The sequence below is a fragment of the Temnothorax curvispinosus genome, unplaced genomic scaffold, assembly GCF_003070985.1.
Source record: "Temnothorax curvispinosus isolate PA1 unplaced genomic scaffold, ASM307098v1 QBEX01000525.1, whole genome shotgun sequence".
NCBI lineage: Eukaryota > Metazoa > Arthropoda > Insecta > Hymenoptera > Formicidae > Temnothorax > Temnothorax curvispinosus.
The window spans coordinates 2,666,099-2,689,000 of record NW_020210305.1 but is presented as its reverse complement, the minus strand read 5'-3'; the positions used below and the strand labels follow the sequence as shown (position 1 = coordinate 2,689,000).

Here is a 22,902-nt window from a genome sequence, read left to right as displayed (position 1 = left end):
CCTTCGCGCCGTTAAGATCTCCGAGAGAAAGAGAGAAAGAACCAAAGGGAAACTCTGGGAATAAGATGGAAAGTCCGGTACTTCAGCGAGCGCGCTCCCGAGTTTTCCGGCTCGCGTCCCCTTTCGTCCTTCTTACGCCTCGGTCTTCGTGACTAGGAGTCAGACAGACAATTTCATACCCTTCCACGAGTCTCAGGGGAAAGAGAAAAGGTTCGTCTGGCTTCGCTAAGGGAATAAGAACAATGATGACGGACACGACAGTTTCCATTTGGGGAAACTTCCCGTTCGCCTAATGCAACGTATGTCGCGAGCGAGATAAATATTGGCGGCCCAGTTGAATTTAGTATATACAAGCGAATGAGCGTTGTGTGTGGTATACGTGCGGCGCGTGCCTTCGGAAACTCGAGAGGGTAGCTTTTTAATAAATGAAGAACGACAGTGGTTAAAACATTTTCATACGGTGTAAAAGTGAATTAGCTTGTTTTAAACAAAACGCTCTAAATTAGTTTCTCATCTACGCGTATAATAGCATGACGGTTTTTATGAAATTCCGTTATACCATAGAGAAAAATGATTAATGCATTGCCGCGATAGTTAACGCAAAAATCGCATCGTCGTGTATAATCGCGGCTGCGATCGTTAAAATGACAATTAGACCGCAATTTCGACTTCAAAGCGATGTCATTTCTTGTCGTTTATCGCGATGATTTTTACGCGAAAATCATGTGCATTGTGAAAGGCCGCGCGTTTGCGATAAAATTGTTCCCGCCGTATTATTCTCGCTGAAATTATATGCTGCTATGTATCTGTCATTATTTCGAACATTTTCACGCATATTCGGGGCAAATTACGAATCGTTTTCGCACGCGTTATTTTGTGGCTCATAAATATCAAGTTTTTTTATTTCTTCATAAGAGGACATTGTTGTCTTAACGATGTCTGTATAACCGCTTTCATGCCGCCTCCGTGTGTAGCAATTTTTATGACAAAGAAAGAGAAAAAGAAGCAGATGCCGACCCTCATAATTGTACATAACAGAAAAAAACAATTTCAACCTTCTAGCCGGAGAAACAGGATGCCGAAAGCAAGCAAAAGCGCGAAAGAAATTGTCTGATAGGTACTTCCGTAGGGTCGCGCGAAGCCGATACGACATAAAAGGGAACGTGAAGGGTAGAAAAGTACGGGAAGTCGTTCCAAGGGCGGAGATGGTTCGCGACGAAGAGAGCGTCTCCTTCTCTTGAAAAAAATTAGAATCCGCTTTTTTCGGACGGCATAATTCAATTTACAAACTAAATCGAATTGACGTTTGCACCACGAGACGAACGCCCACCGGATTAGTAATCAGGTACTCGAATTTCGGTACTCCTTCTTGTCGCTTCATCTCCGGCGATTCTTTAAAAGCCTTAAGCTTAGCCTTTCTTTCGTTTTTGCTCGACTGTTACGCGCGTTTTCTTCCTAACCGAGAGTCGCCTTGTTCGTGAATACTTTTCGCCACTCGATGTTCTTTTACATTGCTCAACGCATCCGCGAAATCGTTACGTTTCTTTAATCGACTTTGGTTAAACCACTGCTCGGAGAATGCAATTCATATAAAATCAAAATGTAACGCATGTATGGCTTATGATTGATTTATATCGTGCGGCAAATAATGTCAGCGGCCGAGTAAATAACTCGTTCAAAATATTAATTATCGATTATACCGGTCCGCACAATGTATTCCGCGCATTTTGTTTTCCGTCGAAACAATGCGCGATGAAATTTTGATATGACTTTTATAAGCGATTCAATAATTCAACATATTATTTGTTCGTCTGTTTTGTCGACATTTTTGCCGCGCGCGTAGAATAGCAACATGTCGGGCTAATGTAGAATAATGATGATAATGACGATGATAATAATAATAATAACAGCCGTAATAGTAATAATCAAGCGCAAATGGCGGTCCAAAGAGCGATCGAACTTTGTCCATCGAAATATACGCGAATCCTACGCAATTCTGTCGTTTTTGAGTTGACATCATCGCATATCACAATGCATATTCAACGCGTAATTCCGTGAATTATTCCGCATAATCGTAGACGGCTTTGATGTATCGTCGCATTGTCGCAAATGCATCAGATGATTTTAGAAACATCATGTTAAAAAATATATATATATATCTTAATCTTGTAAAAATAGACAATATGCTGTTTCCACTCATAATTTTATCTGCTTTTGACACGGATACAGACTAATTTTCAAAAACTTTTTCGCAGAAGTTGAAAATTCCACTTCGCCTCAGCTTTTTCTATTGCACCTCATATTTTATTTTCCTTTCCATATGTTAAAAAAGAAAACGTTCGGACGTTTCTTCGATAGAATCTCTCGCTACGCACAAGCGGCCATCTCTTATGCCAGTACATATTGCGCGGTTCAAGTTTCTGGAAGTGACCCGCCGCCTCAGTTTCCGTTTAGTCCGTTCGTTCTTCTTTCTTATCCGCCCTTACGGGCTTAATTCCCGAGAAAATCGGATTTTCCGGTCGATTGGAAGCGCCTTCTACGTACGTAGGATGCTCTACTCTACTACCCTTGCTCTTTCCTTCTCTCTTTCTTTCTCTCCCTTCTCCCTCTTTCCCTCTTCACGTTCGAATCGGTCTGAGCGCCTCGGTGCCTCTAGCTTTTGTCGAGTAAAATTCATATTTATTTCAGTCTCTTAAAGTCGAACATGCGTATAGGATGGCAGCAAATGGATAATAGAAAATGGGAGGAACAGAGAAAGGAGAGAGAGGGAGATGGGAAAAGCAGTCGCTTTTGTCTCGGTATTTCCTTCAGGACAAGCGAGCCCCGTCAGTCTCCTCTCCAGGAGAGATTAGAACGACGAGAGATACGTGCGTGTCTCCCGGCGGAAGTAAAGGAGACGAATAGCCTTTCTGCGAGACAAACTTCCTGCCGCGGCGATCTCCTCTCTAGCCTCGCATAATGCGGCAGATCGCGGGGAAACGAGACTTATCGAGTGCATTAACCGCAACGTACCTCGCGTTTCGTGAGAGATGTTTTCTCACCGAACGATCGGAACTTCTACGAGAGATAAGAGACGATTATATACTTGCCACAATTTCTGCTGTAACGCAAGATTCGTACATTCGTTTTTGCGAATACTCAAATCAAAATTTTAAAGAAATCATTTCGAGCCTTTAACATTTCAAATCATGTTCCGAGGATATTTCTTGTTCTACTTTTAATTTTGCTTTTTTTTTTTCGAAACATCGGATGCTTTCGCCTTAACGAATCCATTGCAGAAATTTATGCTCGTTATTTTCGCATTTCACGATTTGCGTGCGGTGGCAAATGATGATTACTTTTTCGTTACTTCGCATCGCGAGGCCTTCTTTCGCGCGTTTCAGCTTGGAAGTAAATGGGAGAAATGCGAGAAAATAAAAAGCAACGTGGAGGGAAGTAAAGTTGGTCATTAGAATTGCCCCAAGGAGGACTCCGAGCTGGCTGCATGGACTCGCAGGCACTTTAATCTTAGACTCTCGGCGGCTTAAGCTTGCGTTAAAAGACTTTCCGAGCGAAGAATAAACGGAACAACTTCCGTCTAAATTTTTTTACGCTGATGATTTTCGCGCATGTGTTATCTGCTTCGGTGTAATTAAGCTTCCATACTTCCGTCTCAATAAATTTTGTGCCGAATAACGAACATAAAATATTTATTGGTTCCACTGCGTTTTGCTAAAAATCGAGCAGAAGCAAATCTAACTCCGTCGCAAAGAAAAATTCAAACTTTTAATAACTTTTGGCGATGTAACATTCGATGCGAGAAATCAAGTTATCGAGAGCAATGATTGCGAACGAACGGTAAACGTTGCCGGTCCCTGAGAGTACCGGATGCATTAACTAAAAAGAGATAAATAAGATATTAGAAGTGAAACTTCAAACAACTCGCCTGCGCCAGAGTGCAATCCACTCAATAATTCATTATAGAACGAGAAGTCGCAATTACGGGGCAGAGAATCTCCAATTAAGGCACTCCTCGAATCCACGCACCCTACGGATCGTAGGAGATGCTCCCGCGATACAAAAAAATATCCAACTCGGTAACTTTGGTAGTGGTAGCAATAGGTCAAATATAAAAAAAAAAAGATCCATAATTCATGTTGTATTTGACTTGCTTTTGTAGCCTCTCAATTAAAAACTGCTTATTCCTAGTCGATCGTCTTAGTGTTGCTCTCGCAACTGTTTTACCGCATTTGCTAGTGACCAACATTGTATACTCTTTGCAAGAGAATTTCCGTGACGAGACAATTCCTTCTACCTTTGTGCGAAAACGTCCGGATCGAAAAAGCAGAATCTTGTAAAGGAAGTCGACAAATTCGTTACGGAGAGTAGAGAAGCAGTAAGCAAAGACCGCAATAGAACATATATGTACACACACATACATATGGGGTGTCTCGGTACTATATGATATTCTCTCGACTACAAATAAAACTAAAAAAACAAGATTTATTTTAACAGGATTTGGTTCTACCGTGTTATTACAATATCACATAAAAATCTATCTTAATATTTTATATATTAAATGACATATTTTTATGTCAAATTACATTTCATAATTCTGCAAATGGATAACAAAAGTTCATTCTTCAATTAACTATACCCTATTTTAAAAACATTTTTAATTTATCATGGCATTGCTCACGAATATTTAAAAAAGAAATGAAAGAAATAAATGAATGATGAACAGATTTGTCTACGTTAGAAATATAATAGGTTAGCTACAAGGATATCGAGCAGTCCTGAGGCATTTCGTACATGTATAAAGGAACGGCGGTCACGGCGTGCCACGAAAATTGGTACGATTCACGAATCGATTGAAATGGAGTACAAAATCATAAAACCACTCCGCGGTTGCGAATAATGGTTTTTCGTCTCGGACAATCGGGGACGGGAAAGAGCTGAAAAAGAAAGAGAGAGAAAGAGTCTGTACATTCAGCACAGAAAGTCGCGGATCGAATATCATTGGTTTCCATAAAGGAACGCGTATGTAGCAACGCGACGGCGATTCCAAACAGGTCGGACTGTTTTAAAACCTGAACTCCTTGAATCGCGAACAGAGAGGCGAATAAAGCTCGCGTTTTTCCGCCCTTTCTCGTCTTTCACATCTCATGTTCACTCCGGGATCTTTTTCTATCGTTACCATCTTCACGCCTGCTCGAAAGGACCAAACAGAGCTATTGTCATATTGCCACATTATTCTCCGATAAGTCTGAAAAGAATCAATTTGTTTGGCTTTCGCGTTCGATAGTCGGCATTTCTTCTTTCCACTGTCGTTCTCCATTATCGCCATAATTCATTTCGATATCTGTCGCGACGTTCGCGCGCCGAATTATATCTCTATCCGCGCCTTTTCGGAAACTTTTTTTTTTTAGACTTGTTTGCAAAACGCGAACGGGGAAATAGCGCACTTTGTATCGCGAAATACCATCCTCGGCATTTATTCTCCTCTTCTTACACAAACGCATCTCGCTATCTCTTTTTTCATAAAGTTTGTTTCTTTTTACAAAGGCTTTCACCAAACGTTTCTCATAAAGCTGTCTGTTTTCGTTCGTTTCGATGAACGTTACTGCAAACATTCGACCCGGAAAGACATCAAAGCGCACGATTTGCGCTACGCAATACAAACGGATTTCGCGAATTCTCGTCGACGCGAAGCTACAGGTTGTCCTGGCACGATGGAGGACGCCGAAGATCTGATTCTACCGAGGCTTTGCCCGTCGATTTAGCCCGTCGCGCGTGTTTTATCGCCGTAGAAAAGCGTCACCATCTTTCGGAGTCGTTGTCGGCGGGAAGGTTTCATTGCCGAGGCTTACGAGTGCAATTCGCGACGGACGGTGGAGAGTGAGGGGGCGGCGGCGGCGAATGCCACCGTGCAGGAAATTCTCCGGGAACCCGCGAGAAAGTTAGATTGCTGAAATAGTTGCTGACGTTCTTATCTCTGTCGCGGCTGGTGGCCTGGCACGGTGAAGAAAAAACCGAGCAGAAGGGGATGTGCGAAAGGAGTTAGCGAGAGACAGAGAGGGGATGAGATAGATAAACGGAGAGAAAGAGAGGGAGAGATATATATATATGTATATATACGTTCCAGTATGCCGCTGGTGAAAATTCGCAGCTAATTTATGTGCCAATTAATTGCTAATTAAGGTGCCGCTTTTTCGGGCGAATTAAATTCTCCGGACGAACCGCCACGACGGTTTAGATAGAAGCAGGGGGGAAGGAAGATAGTACAAAGCTGCCTCCCGACGTTCCAACTAAGTTGACTGTTACCTTCTTAACTTAAACTTCTCGCTCTCTCTCTTTATCGTTCTACCTCGATTTCTCGTTCACGCTCGAAACTCTCTCAAACCGGAAAGATATTCGCCCGGGCGACGTCTCGCACTTCTTACTGTTCCAAAACTTTTGTCCCCCGCTTTTTCATTGCGGATCAGGCTTCAGTCGGTGGGTGTTTCTGCTCGCGCGGGTACTGGACGCCGGATATCTGCCGCACGATCGGCCACAGACTTTTGGAGGAATTTCTAGTGAATCCTTTTTCGCTGAAAATTTGATAGCGAACCGCTATTCTTTATATTTGAAGCGCTGTCTCGTATCTTATCGATCATTTTGACGAGAAAAAAAATCAAACTTTTCTTAAATAAAGGTGTGAAATTGCGAGAAAAACTGGGTACCATCGTATTCACGCGCGATTTGTAAGTAACTTTTTAAAATTTTCGATTCTTATCTTTTTCGTTCAAGAATTACGTGCTCGACAGCTTGACTTGTCATTAACTTTCGAGTAATTTCGCAATTAGGGCCGCCATCGAATTTTCGTTCCCTTTCGATAAAAAGGATTTCCCGGGAAGGGGATAATTTCGATTTCTATTTTCGCGCAAACGCGAGGTCGTTTGCCACTAGTTTACGAACCGTTTTTCCGGAGAAGGTAAGGTTGATTTTCTATCGATAGTATAGAAGTCCGGAGGCTCGTTTTAAAGGAGCGCCCGGCTTGTAATTTTACTGCAATGGAAGAGGCAGCCAACTGCAGACGCGTCTTCTACCGAGGGATGTTTATGCGTTTCCCCTAATTCCTCGCTCCTTGTGAATCGTCCTCTCGCTTTCGACTCTCGCGGAGCAGACCGTGTTCGATTGTAAGGGTCGCTGCGAGAGTTTCTACGACTGTTGATTCCGCCAAGAGAAAAGCTCCATGTAACCGGAGAGCGGGTTAGAAGGGAGAGGCGGGGACGGAGGAGTGTGGGTTGACTGCGTGGCGAAAGCGGGGGACAAACAAACGGAATGGAGTAAGGCGAAAGAAAACAACCCCTCCGTGTACGCGAAACAAAAGAGTCCTGTGTTCGAAACAGAAATCCCGTCGCTCTTTTTCTTCGAAGCAGGAGTAAATATTGTCCACCCTCGGCGCGTACTACGCGCCCTCCACTCGTACTCGGGGTTCACATCGGCCGTTACAATATCTAGGGATTGACAATTCTCCGGGTCTCTTCAAGCTCTTCACGCTCCGGTGTGCTACTTCCGCCAACGCGAGCTCGTGCTGATACTTCCGCCCGGACTCGTGCACGATGCTCACCACATTTGATTGACTATCTTGAAGTCGTTAAGCATCCAACTCCTCTTTCAAAAACAAATCGTCATGCGGCGAATCTCATAAGTTAGCGTGAGTGTCGCTGCGAGAATTTTGTACAATTTATATATAGAGATTTAAATTATATGTAGTAGGTATATTTATAGTATAATTATTGGTTTGTAATTTGCCAATGTGCTCGTATATCGATATTATGTTGCTTTAAAAGACTTTTTCGCGCATTTGTATAGTTATGATGATGCGCAATGGCAATTAAATATGTCTAAATTCAGTTCATATTACTGTATACAGCGGTAGGATTAATGGAGAACGATCGCTCATTGCGATAAACAAACGGCTTATGGTTTTGAAATGCACGATTTTCCCCAATACACAATGGATTGATTTTTGCATTCTATAGAATGGAACGATTGAATGGATTATCCGTTGCACGTTTGCTCGCAAAACAGTGCATACATATATTCCATTGTCTCTCGCAATTTTTAAGTTCAATGGATTTTATTTTATATAAACTAATATTTAAATGTGCCTACGCCAGAAAACGTGCGCATGTCAAAAAATAAATAAAAAGATATAAAATAAAATAAAACCTTTTATCGTCGATACCACAAAGGGTCTATTAAATTATGTTCACGCAGTTTAAATATTTTATTGTAAAGATGACATTTGCAAAATATTCGCATTCTGCACGCAACGCAATGGAAAAAAAATTTTTTTATTTGTATAAAAACATAATGGTTCCTTCATTCCGCGATTCTGTACTTGTTAGTCACATTAATCTAATTAATGTGACTAACTAATTTCTTATAATTTCATTCTCAAATATATAAATAGTCAGTTCTATTGTACTTTTTTTTCTACGCTCATCTTTTTTATTGGCTTTATGATAGTGAAATCGGAGTGCCCTCTTGTTTCTAATGTTCTGAATTTATAACTTTCCATTCAATCATCGTGCTAAAAATCATCCGGGGAAAATCGTTAATGACATTCAGGTATAATAAGAACGGCTACGCAGATGACGCTGATATTATAATTAATTAAACCTTACTTAGCTCGGATACTAACGATTTTATGGCGGAAATCTGGAAATAGCGGTTTAACCGCGCGGTCATAAAATCCCCGCTTTCTTAACTACTTCGTAATACGAGTGCTGGCACGCACACTCAAATCGACATTTCCATGTATAGCGAATGCGAATACGACGAGCGGAAACCTGGAGCTTATTTACGATGTCTATCGAGGCGGCTTTAGTTTCCTCGTAGTCTCGTTTTTCGTGCTCAATCGCTTCTCGAATTAAAACGTCCGACTTGGCAAAAGTTCCGTCCGAACTACCCCGCCTAAAAGGAGAGCGGATTCTCGCGGAGGGTTGGAGAAAGGATGGGGGGGGAGAAGGGACAGGCGAGAGACTCCGGTTGTTTTCTTCGGGATTTTTCTTACGCGCCTTGCGAGAGCACACCAGCGAAAAAGTCGCTGATGGCAAATCGCATCGACGACGTGAGATCAGATACCGGACGAGTCAGAGCAGAGGGAAAAAGGAATCACACAATGCAGCTTGTTAATTAAGTATCGGATTTAGCCAATGCTCCAACGATCGTTCGGTTCTTCGTTCCTCGCAGCAAAGTTTCGTAGTTTTGAAACTCGGAAATGACGGCAAAACAACAATCGGCATAAACTTAAACTGCATTTTGCATTCGTCCGAGCACTTGTTCACTCGAATCGAATCAAAAGTTAAAATCATTAACTCCTACTTTCTGACTACGGTTAAAGTTGGGTAATGTATTGCAATGAGATCAATTTGACTTGATAAATAAGTAACGTTACAGAAAGTGTCTTAGCAAGCTTTTACTTATGCATTCTTTTACAATTTTATGATTAATTCAATAAAAATACCGAGAAACCAATATTTTTCGTAATAATTTAGAAAGAATAATCGAAAATATAGGATTTATTATTTGCGATCGCTCGACCTCGAGATTTTTTAGAATCAAGTCGCAGAGATAAATAAATAGTAAAACTATATTTATATAAATTGAAAAATAAACTTAGGGAAAAAAATATTTAAGAGTGAAAATAGAAAGATTGTGACAAACGGCAAGCTTTACCGATTCTGATTGAAAAGAAAATCAATTCTGAATTAAACGAAAAATCCATAGATTAAAAGCATATCGTTATTTGGTACAGTAGATTTTACAATCCCTATTAATTCGCAGGATTAGATATATTTATAGCAATAATTGTCAAGATTTAAGTGAATGCTTCACAGAAGTAAGAAATTAAAATGAATATTACAACGCTCTCATTAAAATAATGCCGTTATTATAGCGACGCATCGATCCTTGCGCCCGTAGCGCTCTCTTAATTACCGCTCTGCGAGCTGTGGCAAAGAGGAAGAAACAAGGTAACACAGCGTTTCCCCATAGAGCCATTGTTCATTCGTTATTCGCGCCTGTGCAGGATTTAACGCAATTTCCATTTTGAATACCGTCGACCGTCCATCCAGCGTTCTTACATCGGGTGCCGATTGTACGGTGGCAATTAAAACGGCATCATCCTCTCCCCCCCCGCGCCTGTATTCCGTTGGTTCGGTGGCCGACGGGCGTTCTAAAAGAATTATATCGCGACCAAGTTTCGAGGAGAGATAGGACGATAGCCATTCCGTACGAACTTTCGACGTTTCGATGCGGAGCGTGCAGAACGAAGTGGCTAGTTCGCCCGGGCGCGGCTACGAGAACCAAAGACGCCACTTAGTTCTCGTGCAAATTTAATTCCGCATCCTCCTACGGGGGACGCGAAAATTGGGGCACCCTCCGTCATCAGGAGGGTTAATATACTTTGTGCATTTAGCTACGGAGCACGATGAATCGCCCCGGGAACGAAAACGTGACACGACATACAAGGCCCGGCCGACTTTAATATTACACGACTCTCCCCGTGGCGAAATCGCGGAGAGCGAGAATCGTGGGATAGTATCTTTTATTTGCCGCTGGAAACTTTCGGGGCTCTCTCGGACGTGCGTTGTTTTGTTCGTACGAAGGGAAACATCGATCCAAGAACACATCACTGGAAAACGACATTATCCTGTCGAGAGAAACGCAACCAATAATTCAACGGCGTGTTTTTGTTGCGCGACGCGCAAGAACCTGCAGCCGCGCTTCGGGGAATCCTGGAACGAGGAACTGTCGTGTCGCCATCACGTTTCCACGTAAATCGACAAATTTTTATCCTGTTACTTGTTGGCGGTGCAATTACCGTTGCATTGAATTCAGATATCGTCTGTTGGTCTTGCGCAAACAATGAATTCAGACGCTTCCCTTCATACCAAGTTCTTTTTTAGAATATCAGTAGCGATCTGTATCAATAAAACGAATACGGCTTCGATAAATTATTTTTGTTTTTCTTATAGGAAAATATTGTACGAGTCTTCTATTTGGAGAAGGCTAAATTCTTTGAATTTATATAGAACTAGAAACGTGATGATTTATTATTTTTTATTCGCGTCATACTTGCATTATATTTCTGTACCTTAGAAATAAAGAATCGTATGTCCAGTTTTTGTCAAAATAGAGTTATAATAGTACATTTTTCGATATATCAAGACCTTAAATTACATGATGATAAAGGGTATGTCTCTTCTGCCTAGTTCCCAACATATAACATTAAAGAAAAGTTATATTGAAAATTTTCATAGTCTTAATTTTAAACCAGGTATTTTTTGCGCGTTATTGGCAGTTATGTACTGTATTAATCATGCCAGTTACATTATTTTATTAAAAACTGAATAAATCGAGAGTTACTTTTGTTTTTTATCTAAAAAAATTCATTTTCCTATTTAAAACTTCAAATCCTGTTTTCTCAAATTTCATAATAATGGAGGTACGATTCTCTACCTCTAAGGTACAGAAATATAATGTAAGTATGATGCGAATAAAAAAAGAAATAAAATATTTACCTCTAAGGTTCAGATTTATACTTCTTGAATATCAATGTTTTTTTAACGTGACTTTCTATATTATGGATTTACCAAAAATAGTTTTATTACTAAAGGTATTTATAATTACGATCGGATACAAATAATTCCTTGTGGTGCGATATCTCGAATCACGATACGTAGCAGAAATTCGTGGAATAAAATTGCAATAATAACAACAGAAGCCAGTACGCAGTTTGCTGAACCGTATCTCGAAATGGTTTTCAGATTTTTGCCGTAAGAAAGAATGGTTGTACTACGCGATGGAAGAAAAGGGGAACAAAATTCTCATGAAAATTCTACAATGGCGATGGCGGTGTTTCTCGTAATGCTCGCTGATCCTTACATTATATCCGATGTTCCTCGCGCATCATACCTCGCATTTATTGCCTCTATTGTGGTTTTACAAGTGTTCGAGTTTCACGACATAGGTACGAAGACGCGATGCAATTATTAAAAATTTCATTATTATTATACAGATTTAACGGAAAAATATTTCTACGACTGATATCTCGATTTGGTATAAACTATCTTGGCGAAGGTAACACGTACGTAATACTACACAATTATCATTTCCGATGTAATGTTATCTCCCAATCATTATAAAAGAATTTATTTTGGAAATGCGATAAGTAAAACAAATAAACTGCAGATGCTCGGTCAATATTTCAATTATCTGACCAATCGTTTGTGTTTTTGTTTTCTGCACGCGCGTATCGTATAACCACGCGCGATTGCTACGTCATTATATCATTACATGCCTCGGCTAACAATTAATCGCATTATCCGAATGAGGCTTTACCGCGAGCTTGCAGGTATTTATCGTATCAATGGATTGGATAACGAAGTTTGCGTGGTATACGTACGGTCGGGGGTCGATATGGCCGACACGAGCTTACAGCGTGGCAGTAAATAGCGAAGCACATGGTTCGCGAAAACATCACTTATCAAGGAATATTATTCCCTTTGAGTAATTTCCGTAATTATGAGATTTAGCAGAAAAAAAAGAACTATCGGATAATCGCTCTTAAAAGTTTTACACGAAATGCAAAAGCGATTTTTACGCAAAAAAACGACGCTTTCCTCGGTAGTCATTTAGTGACATAAACGAGGATACATTTTAAAAAATATACAAACATAAATGTACACATGTGCGTCGCCGACAGTCAGCAATTAATCAGGTGAGCTCTCAAGCACGAGCAAAAAAGGTGCTCAGCTTTCGCGGTATGTGTCGCGATTTAGCGTGCAATTAGCAAAACGCGCTCTCTTGACGGTTACCCTCTTTCCCTGCGTAAAGCCTCAATTTGGCCTTTAATTCCGGAATACATAGACGGAATTAACTTTGTCTTTCATCAAAGCTTTTTTTCGTGCGCCCTTAAAAAATATCTCGGCCGGCCAGCCGGAGTAAAAGCTCGCTGAATTATTTGGAGCGCGAGCAGACGCTCGGGACGACGATGTGGCGCGTAGTCGACGTGGAATGTACAATATTTTGCTTTGTGATGCCGACGAAATTATTTTCATTTATCAGGAAGTCTATGTTCTATTTTTTTTCTTTGTTTCTCTCTCTCTCTCTCTCTCTCTCTCTCTCTCTCTCTCTCGACGCGCATTAATGATTCGCAAATAAAATAGGAGTACGAATAAACGGCACGGCAAAAACGTTCAATTTGACGTATACTGATTTCACGATAGCCCACGCACGCGCGCATTATTATTGCGCCCGTGGGAACAGGCTCATCTGGCCGGAATCAACTTTATAACAAATAAATTGAAATCGCAGCGGAGGTTTCAGAGAATATCCGTGATTTACGAGGAACGGACCGGCCACCGGATGAGAGTAGCATTGACAGGAAATGTCCAACAATCGAGATAAAAAAAAAGCTTGACGCGCGTATTGAATAGGTCGGTACGGCATCATCGATGAACGAAAACAAGATGGAATGAAGAAAACCTTAAAGAATACCGAAAAGACAAAAACACAGTCGGGCGTTGTTTTCTTCTCCGTTGAGGGAAATCACGAGCGAACATATTCGAGAAACAAAATTAGAATTAAATTAAACGGTTGGCCAAGCCAATTAAAACGTTTTGCGAAAGTTCAAGAGATTCTCCCTCGGGAACGGGTAGGGTTTCGCGGCGCGGTGGTTTTTTCTTCCCTCATTACGTCGTTTGCCGTCTTGGTCGTCGAATCGGACGCCATTAAGCCAACCGGTCTTCCGTATAAATACCGCATAGCTGAGAAAATAGAGGAAGAAAGAAGTTGAGCAAAATGTGGGCAAAGTTTCTTGTTTAATTTCAGATTTAGAAAGATTTACCTTGCCACGCTCGCTATATCGATGTGATCAGCCGAACTCGAGCAAAGCCTCGAAATACTTCGTAATATCAGCATTTTAAACAAGCGATTAAAAAACATTAGAGTTTTAATCTTAATTTCGGAAAGGCAGCGATTTAGAAGCGATGTAATCGAAGTGTCATTGAAGGATCAATCACAAATGAATGATACATCATCGTCCACGTCGACTCGAAGTGCGTTTAAGTGAGGTCTAAATCAGTAAACAGTTCAGAAGCCGTTATCCGCGCGCGTCACAGTCAAACTCCATAGTACACGCGAGATAGGAGGAAGCTTAAAGCTTCGAACATTACCAAACGGTAGCAGCTGTACCGGAAGCTTCCTTTAAATATTAAACAACGTAGCGACGTCCCCGATAGCGCTAATAGTTATTACGCGATATCGTCCGGGAAAACTATCCCCAAGGCAAGTGACTTTGTTATAAAACACAAACCGTGTGCTCGGTTTACCACTACCACCGGCAGGATAAAACTAAAACTTTCCATCGTATCGTATAACGTAGTCCTTTTGAGCACCAAGCCTGCCGACGAAAATTATGCCGGGACATGCAGTTTCAGAATAAGGGCCTTTCTCTTTCTTTCATGCAGTGCTGTCGTAAAAGCAAAATTTTACGCGACAAGGTTGAGTGATATATCTCTTTTTGCTGGCATATGTATACGTAGGTACGTTTTGTTCGCGGAATATTCTCGCTATACGCATGACTTCGTGCTTGCAAAGGATCCAATTATCTCCATACTTTATTTCGTTTAATCGTAATTAATAAAAATATCATAAGCCATAACATGTTCTGCGGTAGTTTGTAAATTTTTGCAATTTCTCGCGTATTGGGGCACTTAATAATTTTCGTATAGAGCAGATTTTTATCGGAAAAGGACGCAGAGTAAATTTAAATGAACTTTTGAAATGGAAATAAAAGACAATAGCAGAGAATTATTTAATTTGTAGCTGAGATCCCGAAGTAAAATTATTACAGAAAAAGCATGTTTGAATCTCGCGAGAACTAATAATATTCATTATTTAATCAGAAAACGCGCGAGACAAATAAGTAGGATAAATCAGTTTTGAAGACGTGCAAATTAACGATCTCTTTCCTTTTGTTTTCGTCTTCAAGTATATGGTAATTAAGAAGTGGAAGACGTTGATTGTATCAAAAATAATCTTCCTTTGAGAAATGGGATTTTCCTCGCTGAGAAATGGGGGATTCGCTCGCCTATCAGCGCAAATGAATGATAATAACGGCAATCTCACTTACTTTCGTAACCGGTGAGCGTCGCCTCGGCTGAAACAGCGTCGCCGACTCCGTTCTCAGCTAGGCACTCGTAGTTGGTATTGTCGCGCCCCGGCTTGACAGGTTCGATCCGCAGTAAAGCACCATTTTCATACTGGTGCACCACATACCGGGACTGGGATTCTGTCGACATAAGACGGAAGATTGAGGCGGACGTCGGCACCGTAAAAAGGAAAACCCTCGTCACAAAAGGCGAGGAAAAATACCGGCACGATCGAGGGGGGTGCGCGCGCGCGAAAATGATCGGCGCGGCGGCAACGGGCGATATAAGATCGAAAATTGCGCCGTTGCGGAATCTAATAAAAGGGAGGTATATGTGTCCTCTCGTATCCAATTCCGCGGCCCGAGAAATATTGAATGGGAATTGGATCGCGCGTCTGTATAAATTTCGAGAGCGGGCGGCCCGCCCCGGTTATCGTCTCCCCCCGGCCCCGTCCGCGCCGTCCGTCCGCGCTCACCGCGAATTGGCGTCCAGAATGTTACAAGCGGTCGCTGGCCATTATCTCGTCGGGTGTTCCTCGTCGGATTAGAGAATCGACGACGAATATGGACCGACCCGTGATCGCTCGGGCACATACATTCCGCGGATCAGACCGAATGTTATGCGAAACCATTGCGCGTCATCGGGGATCATCTCGCGGGATTTGCTGGTTCTTCCGAACGTATGAGAATGTAATATACGAAGTTCGAGATTCGATCTTGAAATTGGCATTTCCGAGTTTTTCGACAAGTGGCTCACTTGGTTCAAGTAATTTATCTATGTTTACCAGTTAACAGTCTATCGATATTGGCAGTTATCTACAAGAAATACTGTCAGAAAATGACGTTTTGATTGACAGAGAAAAAATACTAATTGTAAGTCAAAAACTTGTTTTCGGTTTTCCTAAAATAACACTCATTTATGGAAATATATTCCTAGTTTACTAAAGGTCAAACGAATTAACCACAAATTCATGAATATTACAGGAACAGAATTCAAATTCGATGAAAGCTATTATATTACGAATGGATTAAGCCGGAGGTCAATATATGCAACTATTTTCGAGGAGTTATACTATCCTGGTCATTGCAATTCGGTTTATGGAAGTACGTCGAGCTGTCGCAAACTGTTTGGTCGTACGGAGCCTGACAAAAAGATCAGATACGACGCATATGCATTTCGCAAAACATCCAACGCAACTCGTTCGGTTTCCGTCGTGTACGAGTGCAAAAATCACTCGGACAGAGACTAAGAATAGTTCGAATCGACTAAGAGAAAGCGAGATGCACGATACAGGAAGAAATGCGGCAAAATGGATGAACGCGTGCGGACGAAACGGTACCGGGAAAGACGTGAAAATGAAAAGCGAAGAATCCAGGTCAGGAGAACTTTTTAATTTAGATAAAATTTTCATTCGTTTTCACCGCGGCGTCTCTGGTTCTCGTGAAACGAGAAGATACAGATTTCGCGTGCAGGTCGAAGGCCGAAGAGCGCACCCTCGAGCATTCTCAACGAACCGGTGGCGACGATTTCGAAGACGCAAACCGGGTCGGAGACAGGGAAGGAGAATATGTGCGAAAGTGCGCGGACTTACGTGAGATTCTCTTGCCGTTCTTTCGCCAGTGTATTTGGGGCGGCGGTGCTCCTTCCGCAGTGCAGTAGAAGCTCGCTATTCCGCCTGCCTTCACCTGCTGTGATTGTGGCTTCACCAGGATCGTCGGCGGACCTGTGAACAAAAAGAACACGCGGGGTTCTCTGATTAGACCTCGGCTTACAATAGGATTTCTGTGTGATGGTCATGCGGCCAGGCTGCTATTTGAGGCGCATTTTGAGACTTCGTCTGCTTTAACACGCCATTTCATGGCAAAAATAAGGTTTTCTTTTCCTCGCCGATTAAAGAATAGAAGATAGATTAGAGAATACAAAAAGCCTGCGAGTATTTTTTTAATTTATAATTATTGTATTTTATTTTTTATCATTTGGAGTTTATTTTTGTAAAACATGTCTTAAATATCGTTTTTATGTACAGTTTCTATCTACAGTTTTTCACAATGATATTGCCTTTATTACATAAAACTTGCTTGACGATAAAAAATAATTTTAAATAGTTGTGACACTTGCAGTCTGTTTCATATTTTAAATTATCATTTCGAATGCAATAAAAAGTTATTAAATTTTCGTGTAATAAAAATATTAATAGTAATTCAAATTAACAGTACTAAAAGGTAGAATAAAATTGTATTATACCTAGATAAAGATTATTTCAGCTATTTGCACTGGAAATCAAGTGATCGTTTTATAAAGAATCGCAAAGTAGCAGAAAATTATATAAAACTGGACCCTTCGTTCATGAAAATTGCGCGTTTTAACGTTTCTCGTTTCTCGTGTTAAAATTTAAGTAAAAAGTTCACGGTTGCGCTTGCTCGCTCGCTCGCTCGCTCGCTCGGCCAGCGTAGGAAAACGTTAATTTGCAAAGGAAAATTGCAGTCCTCGGTTACGCAGATATTTTCTTTCTACATCAACTCTGCTTGGGTAATTAGTCTCCTTCTCGCAAATTCGGGTCATTAGTCTACTTTTCATCATTTAGAATGGCTTTCGTAGATTTTAGTTAAAATATAGAAGATGACGGACAGCACACCCGAGCGTTAAGTCCGGAAGTCGGAAAAGTTTCGATATGTAAAAATGGCCGGAGCTTGCGGCCGAAAAGCAGGACACTTTAGTTTTAGAGCGAAAGCGTATCCGCACGCTTCCCGAAAGAGAATCGAGATCCCGAGAATAACGTTCCCGATAATTGTATCGGGTTCCGAGCGGGCGTTTGCAGCCTTCTACGAATTAACGTCGTAAAAGTCCGATCTGATTGCGCTCGCGAAATTTATACTCGTCGGGCGAGAACGGCGTATCTCTCCCGTCATCGATCGCACGGCGCGGCGCGGTGCCGCGCGGTGGCTACACGAATGCACCGGGCCAGAAGTCGGTGACCGAAATTAGTGGATTTAGTGCGGCGGGAAGTCCAAACTGCCTCCGCTGCTTTTAACCTCGGGAATAAAGAGACGGCCGGTGCAAGATGGATGAACGTGACGCGCTCCTTTGTCAGACCAACGCCGCGCTTCGCTGCGATGTCGAGCGGTCTCCGGAGAAAGAGGAAGAGAAGAAGAGAGAGGGAGAGGAAAGAGGAAAGAGAGAAAGAGAGAGAGAGAGAAACGTAAAAGAGAATCGTCGTAGAGAAGGGACGACATCCAGAGATGCGCTATCTGGAACGGGACTACTGCTCGTTCTAAATTGGTCTCGGAACTTTTCGATCGTGTTGATCCTACGTCGGGAAAATCGACACGTCGTTTATGAGTATTATTTCCGCGAGTTAAGAGCTTGAATAAAAAGTGTAGCGACCTGCGAGAGAGTGGACCGCTGGCGGCGAGACATATCGAGATGTACACAGCTTTTTATCTTATCTTTTTACAGTCGAACGTTGTGCCAACATCGATCTTGATTTGCTTGGTTCAAACGCCGAAACGCCTATTCGTAATGGGACTAATGGATAATAATAAAATGTGATTTTCCAGCCGAGGGTGTTAAAAGAATGTTTATCTTGGCGCAGTCGAGCTAATGCCGAGACGTTTATACGATCGTTTATACGACCGAAAAATATCTACCCGACGTTTACGGGGTACCCCGGTACGCGATAAACTCGACTTATACTACTTGCCACGGCGCGGCATCGGCGTCTCCTTTTTCTGGGTCATTAGACATACTTTTACGACGTCGGAGTACATCACACGCAGTAAAAAACTTTTTAATCCAAAGTGCAATCGTTCCGGGAGAGTTTGCGATCCCGTGGCTCGTGTGAGATTTTATTGCAGCATTTTTAAAACGGCGTCTGTCCATCGTATCATCAAATGACACACTTTATCGGGTATAAAAAGAAGAATGTATCGAAAAATAATAGCAGTTTATCGCGGTAAACGTTGATGCGCAATATACGCGAGAGAAGTACTCTTAAAATATTCTTGATTCGAGTGAGAATTTTGCTTTCGAAGAAAGTGATAATATAATATTATAGGCACACTCAAATAATGTTTATATTATTTCTATAAAATTAAAGTTTTTATAAAAATTAATTTCTGTATAATTATAAAAAACAAACGGGTAGAAATACCAAAATCAAATAAATTATGTTAACTTTTATTAATGGTGACTTAATCTCGAAAAAATCATAAAACAGAAAAAGTATAAAATATAAAATATAAAATAACCTTATATTATAGATGGATAAAAACTATCTTTTTTGTGGAAGGAACAGGAATAAAAATGTAGCCGAGTAATGAGTGCGAGCTCGTCGTTTTCGCGATGAAAAGTTAAACTTGCAAAAAATGCATATGGTACAAGAGACTCGACGATTCTACAGTTGACAGGTATGACCACTCTAATCTACAAACGCAGGTCGTGGACACTTCACGCACGTATGCGCACACACGCGCTCTTCGGTCGGACGTAATTCAAGCTAAATATTATTCCGCCGACGAAGCACAGGTAATTTTTGATCGAATTGTGCATTCGAAATTACTCTTATCCGAACGTATTGTACCTCCGCGCGGCGCAATTGTCGTTCCACCGGAATTGCTCGTAACAGGTCCATTAGTCGACCACGGTCGCTGTGTACACATGGTACATGTACACGCGTGTACAACAAGGCTACGACTTACCGTTTTCGCGTATGTGTGCACGTAGATACGTGTGCGTGTGTAGCGATGCTTTTTATACAATTTGCCGCGATTTTATCTCTTGAACTCGCAGTGTAACTTTCGCAGACACATCACGGAAATGTGTAGTGCCTCTATCGAAATATGTGTGGATAATGCGATTGCTATTATAATAAAATTTCAATGAATATAAATAGAACAGTAATAACAAGTCGGCGAGCTATGTTATTTTTCAATACTCGACTTTACTAAGAATAACAACGTTTACTTGAAAAGATATTTACAGCAGCGTCGGTATCGACAACATTATTGAAATGCAAATTATACACAATCGAGGAAGGTTTACGACACCATTTGCGGAATGTCGTTTCCGAGCGATCAGAATCTCCAAAAGTTCCGCTGTATACGGAGAAGCGAGTGCCAGTTAAATTCCAACATAGCAAATACCGAGTCTATCTCTCGGCTGCAGCAGTTTTCGATCTTCCGCCGCTAAAAGTGACCGTTTGCCCGATTCCATTAAAAGTGGATGAACGGGGAAACAGAGGGATAGAACAAAAATAGGAAAGAGGTCGTTCGCGAAGGAGGACCATCCCCACTGCAACTATACTATCGATTCGATCCCCGTCTGGTCAGCAATTCAAAATGCAATACAGATAAACCTCGCGGGGGATATAACAGTGCCAATGTGCAATTTGTTTCATTTAATTGTCTGCGTAATTTAGCCACGCTGCATTCATTTTGCTTCGTTTTTCGATTGTAGATGCTGAAGTAGCTAGCTCGCGTCGGTATAATAATCCAAGACGATTTTTCCAACTGTTGTCTCACCGAGAAATTCTGGAATATAATAAAATCGTTCTTGTCTATTATGCACAAGCAAGAAATTACTTTTAACACAATTTGAAAGAGTTTTTAGATATGCGAATAATTAGAATTATTAATGACAAGTTAATATCTGTTTAATTTGGAATGAGCGAAATTAAGCTAGTAAATGTATACACATTCATTGGCCGCAACCGTAAACGTATCTAACGCAGGCGCTATTAGCCTATTATATTCCAATAATTGATTTATCATATCTGACTGTGTTAGCTGGAAATATATATCGTAAATATAACGGGGGATATAATCTTTATGAACCCAATTGTGGTGAAGATTAATTTAGCGTTATTTTTTATGTAACGATTTAATGAATTAGAGCCCGAAAAATGCGTCGAATATTTGAGGGTTAATTTACTTTAGCCGCTGACATTTATTTATCCGAAATTCTCCCATTCCCGCTATCTTCTCCTCGCGAATAAATCATTTTCGGTGAGAAAATAAAAAAAAAAATTCGCACGAGAGGCCGATGAATGTGATTTTGACTGAAACGATAAGGGAAAAACACGCGAGAGGTGTAGGGGCACGTTGTCAAGGCGGGAGTAATAGCTCGGCTCGAAAAATATTGGAAAAGCTTGCACGTGCCCGACACTCGCTGCTCTTTCCTGAGAGATTTTCGCGCTGCCGGGTTGCACGCGAGCCGGCGAGTGTACACAAAGATTAAACGCCGGTGAAAATTAGATTGCGAAAAGCGAGGCATGCCGTCGTTGCATCCCGCGAAATGAATGTCGGACCACTTTTAAAGAGAGAAGGGAGGAGGAGAGAGAGAAATAAAGAGAGAGAGAGAGAGAGAGAGAGGAGGAGTGAAAGTGAGAGAGTATTCCAGGGACGAGGAGAGATGCGCTCTGCCGGAAATGAAAATAGTAACACAGGACGAAGACTTTCAGGACGATCCTCGCGTATCCACGGAAAGTTATCCGCGCGTAATTCTGTGTGCAACACACGGGAAAATGTTTCTCGTCCCGCAATAAAGTTATTTGTGAAAAGGTCAGAGTCCAACGCAATCGGGGACGCACGTAACCGGGTCGTGAAACATTTCGCAGTAAAGAGTGTCAGTATTGGATGCATGTCGCACTATTGCCCGACATTCGAACTAGATTCTACCGTACTACCCTATAATACGACGCTAGCGATCGCGACTTTTCGCGCGACGAATCGATCCCGAATCCGTATAAAAATGCGCGACGGCAATATCTTATACTTAAAGTTTATAGCTATTCGGCACGGGCTCAGATAACTTGGAGAAAAAGTTTCGCTCCTGGTGTCGGCATTACATTTTATAGCCCGCCACGTCGTAATTGAAAAAGTAGCCGATAACGGAGCAATCTGCATGCGATTTGAATAACATTACGCGTTAGTGACTACCGAACGTATTATAAAATCGATTCGAGGCTGGCGAACGCACGCGCGAACGATGTTTCGTGACATCGTACAAAAAAAAAAGAAGGCTTTCAAGAACCGCCAATAAGTACAGCAATAAATATATACGTAGAATTTTCGATCGGCAAGAATATATGGAGAGAATATCGACCGCGCTCGGCAATCGAGACCGTGCTGATACGTAACGCTTCAATCAATTTCGTCACGTGGTTAATCCCTGAAAGGCGTGCCCGTGCGAGCGGTACTATCGCTAATTAATATCAAAATGCAGCCGTATTAAAGCCGTGATTTTCAACGAAGACCCGGCGCGCATCGGAAAACGCGCGGCCGCTGTAGGAATATTACTGAAAATACGCGGCAATTACATTAACGCGTTCCCCGCGGGCTGTCGAGGCCGAGTTTTGGTGGGCGAATCGCGAAACAAATACGGGATGCGTTTAAACGGATTCTGATATACGCCCGGCCCCTAAATAACACGTGAACGCGAGCACGCGCGTCGCGACGTACGCAGGGCTCATTTATGGAAACGAAACGGGGGCGGTAATTACGGATCGGGAGTCATTTCGGGCTCGCCGGTACCACGGCCGAATTCGAAAGAGGACGAACCTCCATGCCGGCTCGCTCGAAATTTCGTGCCGTCGGGTCGATACACCGTGTGTGCAATTTCCGATGCAGCTACAGAGTCGTCGCGCCGATGTCATCTCGCTTCCACTCGCTTAGCATTGATTGTAAACGCGGCCATTTATGCATATATATATATATAT

General features: G+C 41.8%; 2 protein-coding genes across 18 annotated transcripts in view; one reads left to right on the top strand and one right to left on the bottom strand.

Moving 5' to 3' along the window:
- The window catches only part of LOC112454741 (tyrosine-protein phosphatase Lar), a 380,273-nt gene that overhangs the window by 99,530 nt on the left and 257,841 nt on the right, over positions 1-22,902 (bottom strand). For all 16 annotated transcript variants that reach the window (XM_025016303.1, XM_025016325.1, XM_025016296.1 and 13 more), the window contains 2 exons: positions 16,780-16,911; positions 15,170-15,328 (listed from right to left, as the gene is read on the bottom strand). In XM_025016303.1, the coding sequence (XP_024872071.1) occupies positions 15,170-15,328; positions 16,780-16,911 (291 nt within the window). The remainder of the gene's footprint in view (positions 1-15,169; positions 15,329-16,779; positions 16,912-22,902) is intronic.
- The window catches only part of LOC112454858, a 251,188-nt gene that overhangs the window by 89,554 nt on the left and 138,732 nt on the right, over positions 1-22,902 (top strand). The gene's annotated exons all lie outside the window — the stretch shown is intronic.